Source organism: Theobroma cacao, chromosome 5, assembly GCF_053813885.1.
Source record: "Theobroma cacao isolate CCN51 chromosome 5, ASM5381388v1, whole genome shotgun sequence".
NCBI lineage: Eukaryota > Viridiplantae > Streptophyta > Magnoliopsida > Malvales > Malvaceae > Theobroma > Theobroma cacao.
Genome location: NC_142643.1, coordinates 36,541,319 through 36,557,352, shown reverse-complemented (window position 1 = coordinate 36,557,352; position 16,034 = coordinate 36,541,319). Strand labels below are relative to the sequence as shown.

Genomic DNA, 16,034 nt, shown 5'->3' with positions numbered 1-16,034 from the left:
TGACTGTGCTCATTTTCTGTTTTTTTTTTATTTGACATTAATTCATAAATATAGAGATGGAAAAATTAAGCAAAGTGTTGTTTATTTCTCTCCTTTATTACTTTTTAGGTAAAATATAAATTAAAATTCCCTGAAATTTGGTCAAAGTAAAGGACATAATGGTATTGAAAAGTAACGGAAACACGCCAAACTTTACATGTCAAAGGTGTCAAATGGACGGGTCGTAAATGGGTTGAATAATAATATTATCAACTGCAAATGCATCTACGACATATTTAATTTGTACAATGTTTGGCCCAACCCGTTCATTATTTATTTATACTTCCATGTGTAACACATGCTAACATGCCTTTTTGAGGCTTCACACGTATTGCTGCTGGAAAACAGGCTTCACCTAGAAATGGATATGGACGACCCTTTTGTTCAGGGGTGGAGGGTAGTTAAGGCTCCCAAAATTTTTAAAATATTTTGTTTATTATATATTTTTAATCAATGATGAAAGATAATATATTTATTAGCATCATGATTCCCTCAAAATTTTTAATGTTTTAATTATTAAATATATTTTAATTCTCTTCAAAATAATTTTTTATTTAATAATAATAAAATGACGCTGTTCAACTTTATCTTAATTCTTACACTTTGAGCATTTAGCTCATTGTTGGTGTATGATCTCCTTACCTAAAGAATAGGGTTTAAATCTCTCTTCTCCTAATTATATATATATATATATATATATATATATATATATATAAACTTTATTCTAATTCTTAGGTTTCTCTACATTTTTTTCTGTCCCTTCTTTTTCTCTTTTTATTCTTTTATCCATTTATTTATTTTTTTAAAAGCATTCGATCAAATTTCATTATTTAATGGATGTGTACTAAAGTTGTCTTATTTTGATAGTATTGTAGCAAAAATATATAGGACTAGGGGTGTGCAAATATTTTGGTTAGTTTGGTTTTGGATATCTAATAACCGAATTAATATTTAAAAATAATTAAAATCGAACCTAATTTAACAAATAACCAAACTAACTAAAATTGAACTAATTCAGTTAGTTTGGTTCGATTTTTAAAAACCGAACTTGGAAAATTTTTTATTTTTTTGTTTATATATATTTATTTATGCTATATTTTTTTTATAAATCAAAACTACAAAAAATTAAAAATGATAATAAAAAATTATAATAAACAAATAGATACTCATAAAAACAACAACAAATAATTAAAAACATAGATAAAAACAACAATAAATAGTCTTGAGCAAATAACAATAAATCATTAACAGTATTCAACAATGGATAAAAACAATAACAAATAGTCTTCAACAAATAACAACAAATCATTAATAGTCTCCAACAATGGATAAAAATAATAACAAATAGTCTTGAACAAAAAAAATCTTCAAAGATTACTTCCTCCCTAGATGCCTCTTGATGCCATTAACAACTTAGCAGAAACACAGGTTGTACCCTTAAAAGTTGAAAAAAATTAAAAAAAAAAACCATTAGTTTCAAATAGATTTTAAAAAAAAGTAAGTTAGAACGTATTAAATATTTTATAAATTCAAATAGACATTAGATAACATTAGTACATTACTTGATTATCTCAAAGATTATCAAGTACATTGTCCATTGCAATTTTTGACAACTCTAAAATACATAAATAAGAAAGTAAAAAATATATAAAATAATAACATATCAACAATTGAAACAACAAAAATGAAATGATGATATAAATAAAATACTTACCTTCATCAACTTTCTCAAGCTATGCCAAATCATTCTCAGTGTCATTAAAATAATCGAAAGATCCATGTAGCCAATCTTGAGCACAAATAAGGACTTGCACCATCTTAGACATTAAAGAACTCTTAGATGCATCAAGAACATGACTATTGGTGCTAAAAGCTGATTCTGAAACAACTGTGGATGGAGGAATCACTAATACATCACGAGCTAGTAGGGCAAGAGTAGGATACCTATAACTATTGAGTTTCCACTAAATGAGAATATCAAAGTCATTGCCAACAGTTGCATTAGGCTCATTTAAACTCAAATACTTTTCCAATTCTAATTTGTTTTCTTCCTTATCAATGACAATCTTATATCTCTTAAATTAATTCAAAAGAGTAACACTAGCACTAGAGTCGATATCATCATCCAATTCTGTAATTTGGCTCACTTGGGATTGGTTATTGTCACCAACTTTCTCAAGAGGAGGTTGTACCTTTGTTTGGTATTCAGCAAGCAACTCTTCCATTGTTTTTTTCAAACTCACACAAATCGATGAAAGTTGCTCATTCGATTGCATTTTCCTTAAACAAAACTCCACAAATACAAGTTTCTTCCTTGGATCAAGAATAGAGGCAACATAGAGTAGCTTATTCATTTTTTTCTATATTTCCCTAATACTTATCAAATTTCTCTTACATTCACTTTGCCATTTTTTGCAACTCAACATCAAGATGTCTTTACTTATCTCTCAAAATGCAATAAAAACCACAAATATCATCAAGAAAAGTATTAATAGTGGCATAAGAAGTACTTGAAACTTTTACTATGAGTGTATAAACATGTTTCAAGAAAATATTCAACTTCCTAACATTTTCCCAATTCTCATGTTCAGGTATCCCATCTCCCATCAACAAATTAGTTCTCTATTGAGAATCGGCTTCCTCAAAGAAATTAAAGGCTCCTTTAAACTTTTAAGCTGCTTTTAACATCTAGTAAGCGGAATTCCATCTGATACTAACATCCAAACACAACAAATACTTTGATTGAATATTTGGAGACTCAACACATTCTTTAAACTTTGCTAACCTAGTAGGTGACTGTCTAACGTATCTAACTACCCCTTTAATACAAGCAATTGAATCATTCATTTCCTTCAATCCATTAGTGACAATGAGATTAATGATATGTGCAATGCATCTCATATGTAAAAATTTGCTTTCTAAAAAACTATTTCTTGATAAGTTTAATTTTTTCTTTATATGTGCTATTGCAACATTATTTTTTCTTTATATGTGCTATTGCAACATTATTGGAACTAGAATTATCAACAGTAATAGTGAAAACCTTAGTAATCCCCTAATCACACAGATATTTATCAATCATTTTCCTAATGGCCTCACCTTTGTGACTATAAATGGGACAAAAGTTTAAAAATTTTTTGTGTAATTTCCAATCATTGTCTATAAAGTGAGTCATAAGACACATATAATTCTCTTTTTGAATTGATATCTATGTGTTTGTGATCAGAGAAACTCTAAAAGAAGATGTTCTCAATATATGCTTGAAATGGTTTTTTCCATCAACAAAAAGGTTATAGCAATCTCTAGCAATAGTCCATCGTGATGGCACAATAATTTAGGCTATGAAGTTGATACAAATTCCTTAAATCCTTCCCCTTCTACTAATCTAAAAGGCAACTCATCTTTGATGATCATCTTAGCTGGAGACTTTCTAATGGCTTCTTGACTAAATTTTTACGTTCCTATTGACCCATTGCTCGATTGAAAAGGTAACTCAGTTTGAGCAGAATCATTAGTCGAACTAGGAAACTTTTTGCAAGAATTCATGTGATTCATTAATGAAGTTGTGCCATTATATTTAGTATTAACAGAAAGTACCTTAACACAATAACTACTTCTAGCTTTATGTTCACCTTGATCATTGACGAATCTAGTGAAGAGTTTGTAAACTTCAAACCTTGATAGTAGTGTTTTCCTTTCCTTAGAATTGACAGCATCACTTTCATTGGTGGAGATTATAGTTTGTTGTGTAGGTAGTGATGGTGACGATGACGGCATGCCAATAGGCATAGGCGGCGTAACAGCATCACTAGGAGTAGAAGTTGGATTATCGATTTGACTTGCTATTGAAATCTTTAATCTGTCACTCAAAATGAATTAATTGATTAGCAAAAAAATAATTCAAGAATCTATTAAAGAATCTGTCACTAATAGCATGTATTAAAAAAATATTAGCAAATATAATCATTCAATATAATCATTCATATGTGCATGACTCACTATAAATGGGTCATTATCCCATCATTTTCAAACTCAGAACTCATAAGAATTTGACATATGTCTAAACTAATAAATTTCATTCTTCTTTCTTTATACAAAGGAGGCAAAACGTAAAGAAAAGGAAATTAGTGAATAAATTAGTTTATTAGTGAATAAACTAATAAATTAGTGAATAATTTTATATATATTATCGAAAAATAAATGTTGTCTGCTTACATTTCCTTTATTCTTTACCTTTGTTATCACACTTGGATAGAATTTTGTTTTTTTTTTTTGGAAAGCTAGATGATAATTTAAGGAAAAAAGAGAATAAATAAATAGTATAGATGATAGTATAGAACAAAATCAGCAGAAGAACAAAGACAATCAAAGCAATCACAACCAAGCAATAAAGAGATCTTTATCTTTGCCATCACCTTGTCTTGGCTACTATAAAAAGGTATTGAGCTATCCATATGTGTCTTGTATAAAATGGTAAAAGTGGAAAGAGGAAAGTGTCTAAGAGTGCAAGAGTGGCAAGGAATACTAATTTGCCTTGTGTCTTGTATTTGTTTTGCTTCATATCTTGCAAAAGGTTGTTGTCTTTAAATACTGATGATTCTTTTCTTATAAGATGCTTTTGCTTAAGTATGTGGAAAATTCTATATGTTCTAACATTATATATATAATATTAAAAATTAATTGGAAAAAGGATTTTTCTTTTTATTTTTCTATAATTTCCCCTTGAGATCTCAATTTCTAATAACTATTTGAAATTTTGAAATAATGGGTCTAATTAAGTTTTGTGATATATAGATGAAATTAGCATAAAAATTAAAACCAATTAGTACTCAAAATCCTAACATATTATAAATATGTTGTCTCTGCAAATTCACTAATATTGATCCCCTTGGAAGTAAATGTCTATGGCCTTTGAGAATGCTTGGTAGTCATGAATCCTAGTTGATAAAAAATGCAAAGCAATAGACGAAACACTTTTCTAACACCTAAAGCAAGCCTTTATTCATGGCTAATTGATTGAACCTATGCTGAATTTTGGAGCTAAAGCTACTTTACAATGAGCTCAAGTAAAGTTAGACAACATAGACTTGGTTTAAAGAAATACTTTACAACTATTTGGTCAATTCCCAAAACCTAAAGCACTGCATGTAATTTATTCCTCTTGAAAAGCTCTTTTCTTCACAATTTGTCCTAGTAATGAAGCAAGGAATCACAAAAAGTTTTGTCCTTATTGTCTTAACTCCAAAGGCTTAGTTCTTGCTGACATACCGTTTACAAAGCTTCAATTTATGCAACATTTTTCTCATCTCTCCTCCATTGATCGACTAGTTGAAAGTTCAAACAAGGAGGAGAAAGAAACATCTAACTGTGTTTTTTTAAGATTTACAAACAAAGCAATATAAAAGCAGTATAGGTGATTGAACTATCTATCTAACAGTATAAAAGTAGAGCATATTATAGGGTATTGGGCTAAGTTCAAACAAAGCTTACTAATTCTTCCTTTCATGCATTCTCAACCCAACTGGTGTATTACATATCACTAACTTTCTTTTTTGTCATACTTCCATGAACCAAACAGACCCACCCACCCTTGAACAAGCATTAACCAAAATTTCAACCAAAAAAAACTTACTCAAGTTCAAAATTTCAACCCACCATTGAACATAGAACAAAAGGAACCGAAATGAAAACCAAAAAAAAAAAAACTTACTTGATGTAAGAAAGGTGAAGGATAGTAGCAAGAACCAAGAGGAATCGAAGTGATGAACTAAAGAATAGAGAAGAGGAAGAGAAGAGGGTAGAGATGGCAAAAAGAGGAATAGTTGAAGAGAAGATATTAGGTTTAGGATTTTTTTGCATGCAAAATCCCCATAATACCTTTACTAAAGTTCAGTTAGTTTGGATAGGAAAATTCCTAACCAAAATTGAACTGAATTAATTTTAATAACCGAACTATCCTAATTGAATTACTCGAAGAACCAAACTAACTGAACCAAAAAAATCAAACTCACTTTGATTTGGTTCGGTTGTTCAGTTTGGTTTGCATTTGAAACCCTTATATAGGACATATCCCTAATATGAGATAAAGCTACGTATAATGAAACAAAACACATCTAAAACCTAGCAGTCTACCAACAAGAATAACCAAAGTTCATAGCCATTTTCTTTTGAAACACATGGCTTTTACACAATCTTCATACAAACCTCTCTAGTTTACAAAAAATCTCAACAAGCTTTGGGTGTCATCCTTACTAGACAGACCTCACTATAATTATACATCAATATCGAAAAGAAAATCAGTTAATTTCTTTGATCTTGATTTATCGACTAGTACAGAGAATCTTTATCTATTTTAAAACCAACAACATAATGCATAAATACGAGTCTTGATGGGTTACACATGTTATGAAGTTGGAGCCAACAAGCATTATCTTCTTATTTTTATTTTTCTCTTTTTTTTTTGTGACTTACCATTGAAACACACTTCATTCTTCAAACATCGTGCATAACTTTCCTAAAAGACTATTTTAAATCCTTTTTTCTTGTTTCTTTTGATTTACATATTATATAAAATTACTATCTATTATGAATTTTTTGCTTGTTAGTTAAGTTCAATATATTAGTTTTAACAATTTTTAACCCTTATTCCTCTTCGTCTTTAACCTCCTTAACAAAAGTTGGTTAGCTCCACCCTTACTTTTGCTTTTATTGGGTTTGACAGAAAGAAAGACAAGGTCTAGAAAAAGTAAGAAATGAAGTATGCTTTCCTTATTAGTTGATATTGAGATCAATAAGGATGGGCTTATTAGGCTGGATGGTTTCTCTTGTAAGATCGTATCATCGTGAGCGATGAAGTGAAGGAAAAGTAGAGAGAAAGTATATGAAAGAGGCTCTTAAAGGTAGAGAATGAGAAACCATGGGGTGGGTGTGATAGATTCCCATATCTATAAGAGAAAGAGATTCCCTTGGTGAGGGGTACTAATATGTCTCAACGCCTTATACATAGAGAAGCAAGTAAGACAAAATGGTAAGCGATCTCCCTCAAGATGATCATTATGCCACTAAAACTTTTCAGAGTGTGAGTAGATCAAGAAGAATGGGACGCGTGTCCTTTTCATGGCCTAGCTTGGACCTTAGGCTTGATCCTCAACAAGAGGAAAGAGAAAGATTAAGAATAAAAGCATTGTTAAAATGGCTAATTTTTAGTTGAAATGATTGCTTTTTTTTTCCTCTTATTTATTGAATGATTAATTTTTATGAATCAATATATAAATTCACTTATATCAATCTACATTTTCCATTCACTCCTTTCTTTGATACCTTCCTTCTCTATCTTCAATCTAACGCATAGTAACAATTTTTCTAAACTTGATTGAATGGATACAATCCCAATTTCTAACCACATTACTAAAACTCATTTTCTTTTTTCTTTTTTTTTGAAAAGTGAGATTTTATTAGCTCCAAGCGCCATATGCCATTAGAAGGCTTTAACTTGTTTAGCTGAAGACTCCTTATGGCATTGAAACTAGCATAAGCATAAAAAGACCAATAACATAACATGCAACTATTCACAAAAGATCAACAACAACTGCGCCATAATACAGATTACAACAACGCTCAAAAGCAAAGATGGGTGTAGAAAATAATAATTTAGCACCCTTTTTTTTCACAAAAAAAAAGCAACAAAAAGACAGCCCCCTTAAAAAAAAAAAAGAAATTTTTTCTCTATATTAACTACCATCCAACTTACTCACCCTACACTACCTAACATCAAATCTCTTTCATCGTACATAAACGCAAACATCACTATATATCCCACAACTACATGTCCTAGCCCACCATCACGATTCAATAATCCTTTAAATGACCTCTTCTTTCTCCTTTCTAAAATTTAGCCTTAATTTTCTATTTAGTTTCCAAATCTCCTCAGCCTCTATTTTGATCGTTGAGTTATGTTTCCTTATATTTGGGTTAGATACTGATTTACCTTCCTGATTTCCTTTATTTGCTTTTTTCATCTCCAAACCTTCCTCAATCTGATCCTTAAACTTCTTTTTCCTTTTATTCTTCAAATTTAACTTTAGAGTACTTTATTTTTTTTCCCATATTTCTGCTCATCTTCTTTCTATTTTTCTCCCTTTGTTTTTTATTTTGTCTTCTACTCGATTTTAGTGAAAATCTTGACCATTTGACTTTCCTTCTTTTGCTTATTGGAAGCTTTAGCGTTAACCACCCCTCAACTTCACTTCCTTTATTGTTGTTGTTTACTATCTCCACTCTTCTTTTATTTTATACTTTCTCTCCAATCCTTTTGTCTTGTTCTTATTCAATCTGTTCCCTATTACTTTCTGTTTGACTGGCCTTTCTAAATTTTTTTCCTTTCTAATGCTTGAGTTAACCTCTCTTGCCCTAATGTTTGTCTTTAATTCAGAAAAAAGCCCCACAACATCTCTAGATATCCCCAAGTTCCCATTGCTTTTTTTTGTTATTGGGCTTAACTCCCTCAAGCCCATACTCTGTTGCTTTTTATTTTCCTTTCCTAAAATTGGCCTACTATTAATTTGCTCCAAACCACCACTTCCCTTTGTTGGGCTAGTATCTTGCATGCACGTTCCCACTTCTGGATTTCAAGCCTTAGTAACTTTTGTTTTGGGCTCAAGCTTGTTAATCTTTTCACTACTTCTGTTAATAAGCACCATCTCCCTAACTTATCTTCCTTTTTTTTCTTTTGAAATTCCTTCTCATGTTTTGCCTATCACCTCTCCTGAGCTTATCATCACATCAACAATCCTATCTTTTTTTATTACTTCTTCTGTCTCATTCTTTTCTCTTGACAAGACTACAGTTGTCGTATCTGAAGCCTCTTTTTTTCCATTTTTCCCATCTTTTCAACATTTCTAATGTCATGTAACTTGTCTTTTTTTTTTTTCAATCAAAGCCCCTATCATAGCCCCTTTACATTTTAACACACTTTTCTATCACTATCAACTCCTACCTTTTTTTTTTAATTTTCTTGACACTCTTGACACCCTTATGTTTCCTTCTCTTGTCTCGAGTTTGTCCTTAACTCCTTGCACTCTCTTCATCGTAATTACCTTCGCTTCACCGCCACTACCATCGTTGCTATTTATTTCTCTGTGTATTTCCTCATCTTTCTGCAAGATTTCCTTACCCTTTGTATAAGCTTCTAAAACACCGCTAGCTCCTTTCCCACTATGTTAACACAGATGCTATATTGCTTACTTTCAACTTCAATGTGCACTCGGCTCAGAATAACTGCCTTGTTTCTCACCTTAACTAAAATGTGTGCTTGATTAAATATTTCCCTTTGTGTACTTCAATCAATTGCCAAGAACTCCCCCCAACACCCATAATCGCTTTGAAAGTGTTCATGAGCCATGAACAAGTTAGAACTTCACAAAGGCACACCTAAAGTCTCACCTTTCTCTTCATTAGTGATGCTAACCGGTAGTATTGAGTCAAACTAAAGCTCAAACACTTCCTAGTAGTTCTCCAATAAAGCCTCCATTTCCCCCTTTAGGTCGAAAGTAACAAGCATTGTCATTCCTTCAAAGATCCTAACCTACACAACAATCATTTCCTTATCCAATCTAGATTGTACTATTCGACAATCAATTCTTTCCTTTAATCTTCTTACCGCATGCTCTGTACCCAACTCATGTCCTTTTTTGGTACATTAGTCTTGATTGTAACCATTATTGTACTAGTCTAGTAGTTTGGCCTTCTTGTTTCATTACCAACCACCTCTTTCCCTTATGCCATACCCTCAATTCCTGTCTTCAATTCCTCCATTTTTTCCCCATTTCGCTTATCTTCCTTTAGCTTGACCATCCCTTTCTCTTTCTGTGACTTCATTCCCTCACCTATTGCTACTTTTTTAAATGACCTACCATCTATTCCCCGTGTCTTGGGTACAAAAACTTCTTTCTTTCCCATTACCTCATTGTCCTCACGTTTATCTTTACCCTTAAGCATTGGTTAAGCTCTTTTCACCGTGAGTCGATTCCTATCCATCCACTGATATCCTCCCCATCTTAATGACTTTTCCAGTTCATGCTTTTCTCTATACCTAATGAACGTAAAGTTTGCTGCCCTCCCCTTGTCTTGCAAGACCTTTCTTGGAATTAACATGTCCATAATAGTTCCATACTCATCAAACGCTCTTTTAATGGCTGCTTGTGATAACCGTTTACTAAGGTTGTCCACAAACACCAAATGGAGGCAGTCAAGCCACCTTCTTCCAACTTTCTGTCCATCTCCACCCATTACTACAACTCATCTGACTTGACAATGGTAATTAAAGATGAAATTTTAAAATTTTTCCTTCTTATTTTAAGTGAAAACCATTTTAATATGATCAAAATATGCACGATTATATTCAAAAAGATTAGATTGATCAAATTTTTGGTGTTGATCGTGAAACAAATTTTTGTTTAAATGAAATGATTTCTCATGTTAATCAATGATCACTAGGTTAACATGAAATTATGAATTTCTTGATGGAATAAAAACTCTTTTGTTTGCATTATATTTAACTAATATTTTTATTTTTATTCTTTTGTAAAAAATAAATAAAAATAAATTGAAAAAACAAAAAGACATATAACAAGAAGCAAAGAGTAAAAATAGTAGCTAACGGAAACCTTAATTAATAAGCGGACTTATTTAGTGACATATCCAAAATTTTGCATGACAGTGATTATAAAGGGTAAATCATACTATATATATATATATATATATATATCTTAAGTTTTATATATATAGCAATAAAATAAATTAAAAATTGAAGAGTTACAGCTCTCATCGCACCTTGGGTTTGCCAATGAACCTATTTCTTTGTAAAAAAAATTATTGTTTTATTTTTTCTTGTAGTGAATTTCTATCATACTTTTTTCATATATATAGATCAATAAACTGATTAATCCCTACGTGTTATTTCTTTTCTAAGCTTGTCATAACAAGCCCACATATAGTTCTAGATATCCACATCTAGTAGTACTTGGTGACCCTGCCATAAGAGGCGGAGGGAGAAGGGCTAGTAGGGTCCCGCTCCCTTAAAATTTTCAAATTTAGTAATTTTTCTTTGTTTTTTTTTTTAAATTTTATAGTTTTGCTCCTATTTTTTAAAAAAAATTATAATTTCGTCTTTACAAATATTGAACTTTTTATTTTCATCTCTTCAAACATAAAATTCTGACTCAACCACTACTTATCATATGATCAATTGACCATTTATACCAAGACTTGTTAATGGACTCTTTATGTTTTTTTAGTATTTTGGTGCAATATGAAAGTCGTCATTATTTGCCACCTTCCCAAGGGAGTCATTGTAATAATGTATTAATGTTGTCACTCATTGCCAACTTTTCAATAAAGTTGAAAAGGATTTCCATATATATTTATATATATAATATAAAAAAGTAATTAATAAAAGTCTCGATCAAAAAGAATTTAATATCATTTTAAGGTATAGGTCAATTCATTGTATCTGCAATTAACTTTCTTCTTGTTTTATTTAAAAAAAAAAAAAAAACACTTCCTTGTTGTTTTCATAAGTTTTTTAATGTTACTCTTTGTCGAATTGTGACTAGTTGTTACCATATAGGCTTACTGCAATTCATATATTTCTCCGCTTGCACAGCTAATCATCTTTCAGCAAGAGAAGCAGTCTTCAAATTATACTTCTGGGACCTTTTCTGTCTCAACAGGGGCAGCACTTGCTAGTAAAACCAGAATAAGGTGAACACAGGATGTTCTGACAAGTTTGTGGAGTGTGTTAAACGCCTTGGGGGAGCTGAGAGTTAGTAGTAGTTTGCTTTTAACTTTGTCGAATCTTGAGAAACCATTCTGCAAGCTTTTTAGTTTATTACTTTGATCAAACAGGGCAACTCCAAAGGCAATTCTCAAACTGGTGGATACAGAAGGATTGACCGTCTTTCATGTGAAAAGCCATTTGCAGGTGCAAATTCAAGATTTTTGGGTGTTGTTTATATTATCTTGGTTAGGATATTCTTCAGGCAAAATGCTAATATATGAATTTGTTTCCTTCTGATTTCTGTCTTGTAGAAATATCGTACTGCAAAAAAACATGACAGATTCTACTGAAGGTATGCCTTGATGGTTGCTTTTATATATATATATCGTATTTGCTTGACAACATGGGAGTTTACCATAAACCCCAGCCACTTGAATCTGCAAGACCTTAACGGAGAATTGGTTAGATTTTCTAGTAAAATCAAAGAGTGTATATATATATATATTATTTATTTTTGTATTTTATCAAAATCGGGTTGGGATAATCTGATCTTGATAAAAATGATATTATAATCAATCTAATATAGTGGGTTAGATTCCAATGTTATATGTGGGTTTAAAAGTGTGGATTTATTTAAGAAATCTTAAATCGTATGATGAGTGGAAATATGAATTCATTATATAAGAAGTAAAGTTATGTTCCTCTCATATCTACAATGATCTCACTCGTTGGAGAGTTGCAAAGAAAAAAAGAATAAGATTTAGTGTAGTAAGTACTATGTGTGTTTTAAATTTCTATTATTATAAATTTTAGATTAATACAAATTTATTTACACATAAAGCCTATCTGAATTGTGATACAGAAACCATCAATCCTTAATTCAAATTATAACCCTTCAATATTTTTTAATGAAGAAGAAACTATATTAAGATTAACAAATATGATTTCTGCACTTCCCTGTTCCTGGCATTCCTTTATTATTATAATCCCCAAATGGCAAGGCAAGACGTTAACAATATTAATTTAGTCATAGGTTTCAGTTCTTAGTGACTTGTGAGGAGGGATACTCCTCATATTTTGCTTTAGTTGTTTGAATTGTTGCGTAATAGCATAGCCTCTTATTCCCTCTGGGTGTTTAAAACTAGATTCAGATGGAATTACATCTTGATATTTGGTACAAAGCATAACTATAACACCGATGCTGAGCGCCTTTGCCTCTCCCTTCCAAAGGCCATTCCAGTCACGCATTTATTAGCAAATCTCTGCAATAGAAATATTGCTTCGCCTACGCGTCCTGATTGCATACAACAATCTCATCTCATCAATATCCTTTCTCGTTGCAGGCAAATCAGAGAAAGGAATTAGTACAAGTGATGTAACTCAACTGGATGTCAAAACGTAAACTTCTTAATGCATCCATCTTATTCTACCCAAATACATTTTCATTTTTGAAATAATTCACTACCGAAATTGTTCTGCTGTTCCATTAATCTTACACTGTAATTTAATCAAAATTTCCAATCTGTCTTGCAGTGGGTTGCACCTCGCAGAGGCATTGCAACTTCAGCTAGATGTCCAGAGGCTTCTTCATGAACAATTAGAGGTACAAGCATGATCTTTGATTTTATCTCTTTTTCATTATTCTTGCCATGTTTCTAATTTAAGAGAGGTGAGACTATTGTCACTTCGATACTCCCATTCTAAATGACGAACATTAATCGTGGCATGAATTATGATGGGGACAATGACGGAGTAACACCTACTCTTAATATCATATTAAATTTTAAATAAACATCCAATCAAAATCAATTAATAATAGGTGAAGAGGCACTTGTTATATCTATATGTCCAAGATATACCCAGTTTAACTCATATGGAACTATCACCTCTCTAATACTTGTATAAAGAGTAAGAGCTGTCCCTTTCATTGTTGTTCTCTACTTTATTATTTCTACATGTGAGGGAGAGCGTTAGGGTGATGATAAAAAAATCTTACATCTGTTAAGTTAAAGGTATCCTGTGCATAAAAATATAGTAAAGACCACTTCACCTTATTGTCAATTGATTTTAAATTTGATATCCATCTTAAAAATTCAATTGAGATGACTATAGCAAGAGCTTCTACCTTAAATCCTTTTACTATACCAACTTAATTCATAAGCAATAAATATTTGTCAATGACTGATTTTTCCATTAAGTTAACCAGGCTACCAAAGGGGATAACTTAAAATATACCACATGCAAAGAAATACTTGGAGGCATTCTGTTTTCGAACCATAAAATTAAACTTGTTTTACATTTTTTACTTTTTTTTTTCCTTTACTCAGATTCAGCGAAATTTACAGTTGCGAATTGAAGAACAAGAAAGGCAGCTGAAGATGATGATTGATCAGCAACAAAAAACAAACGAAAGCCTCCTAAAAGGACAAGATCTGTACATCACACCCTTTGCTCACTTCCCATCCAAGATGTAGACACATCATTTTGTCGGGGAGTTTTAGTGAATTTTCAAATAATTCGGGTTATATCTCAATCGATAACTAATCCGATTTTTATTTTAAAGTTCTGTAAATTTATTGTATTTGAACTTGCTTTAATTTGGAGCTTACAATTTGATCCGTCAAGCGTGAAAGCCAATTTATTGATTGGGCCTCAGAGCCCAGTTTGTTATTGGGATTTAATTAATGTGCCATTTGAACCTTATATTATGGGTTCATATTGCAAAATAAACAAAAACAAAAACAGGATATAACAAAATATAAAATGAATACAAATAATTATTTAAAATATGGGCTTCCACGGATTGGGCTATTCTTGTTGGAAGGTATTTTTAGATTTCAAGGTGTTCTCTCTTTGTGTTTTTCAAGAGCACCACTACACTTCTAAAGTTTAGAGACTTAGTGACTCGTATAAAAGTTTAAAATAAAATAGAATTAAGATTTAATGTGAAATAAAAAGTTTAATATTATACAACTACTCAATATTGTATATAAATTGGAATCCTAATCAAATAAAAATTTAAATTTTAGTCAACTCAAAACTTAATAAATTTATATTTTTTACTTAAATTCAAACTCTTTAAACTTCTTCCTCAAATTACATCCAATTGCTACTCTTTAAACTCCATCTACTTTTAAACTCATTCAAAAACTCTTCAAGTACAAAACTTTCCAAATCATTAGCTTTCAAAATCACTTGACTACATATAACAAATCAAGTATGGTTCAAAACCTAATTCCACAAACTTCCAAAGCACATGTGTAGCCATTAAGTTAATGGTACTAATTGAATTCAAAGAGGGACCTCGACAAACCCTCCTATTCACTAACACTGACAAGATTTTCATCTTTTCACAATCTTCTACACCAAGTGAACCTTTCATCACCTATTTGTAGTCAATGAAATCTCACTTTGGTTTTACACCAAGCAAACCTTACATCACTTCCTCGTAAATGAATCTCACTTCAATAGCTACCATCCTGTGTGCACTACTCCCATCCATTCGAGGCCTCAGCTTTTAAAGGATACAAACCATTATGCAAATTCCTTCTCATCAATACCATGTCGTTTGGTGGGACTTTTATCACTACAACACGGGTAGAAAATCCATGCTCTTTAGAGTCTAATAGGCTCAATAATATTAAATTGTTACACATTTTTGAACTTAGGCCATACTATCCAAAGAGCACACAACCCCATCAAATATTTTGATTCTCACAACTCCAAAACTCATGACCTTTACAATTGACTTATCACCCAACTTAAAATTTTGACTATCACTTCTTGAAGTAAATCAAAATACTCTTTTTTGGGAGTATAAGTATGTGACAAAAGCAAAATTTAAATACCAACTATCACTAGAATTTGTATACATATCTTCTGAGATTGTAAGAACCGCACAAATATCAGTATCAGCAATGAAAACATACTCATTTTCATTCCTGTTACTTTCATCCTCTTTTGTAAGACAATCCCTTCTAATAAGTTTCATACCCTTTTGCATTGAAAATATTGAACATTACTAGATCTAAACTTCCTACCCTTAAATCTCTTGTTGGTTACTCTTCCAAACCTCTACTAATGCGGAGTTAGTTGAATCTTTACCCCTTCCTTACTTTTCTTTCAGCTTCATGGGACATTGATGCTGTTTTTTCTTGTTCTAATATTACTATATCCTTTCTGCAAATCAGAAATTTCACAAATACTTTATAAAAGTTTA

General features: G+C 31.4%; 1 protein-coding gene across 1 annotated transcript; it reads left to right on the top strand.

Annotated features, from left to right (window-relative positions):
* The first annotated feature begins 11,814 nt into the window (after window positions 1–11,814).
* On the top strand, window positions 11,815–14,470 carry LOC18599087 (myb family transcription factor PHL5-like). Its single transcript, XM_088806962.1, has 5 exons — window positions 11,815–12,019; window positions 12,127–12,167; window positions 13,159–13,213; window positions 13,349–13,418; window positions 14,143–14,470. The coding sequence occupies exons 2-5, from the start codon at window positions 12,149–12,151 to the stop codon at window positions 14,287–14,289; spliced, it is 291 nt and encodes a 96-aa protein (XP_088663088.1). The 5' UTR covers window positions 11,815–12,019; window positions 12,127–12,148; the 3' UTR covers window positions 14,290–14,470.
* The last annotated feature ends 1,564 nt before the right edge of the window (window positions 14,471–16,034 follow it).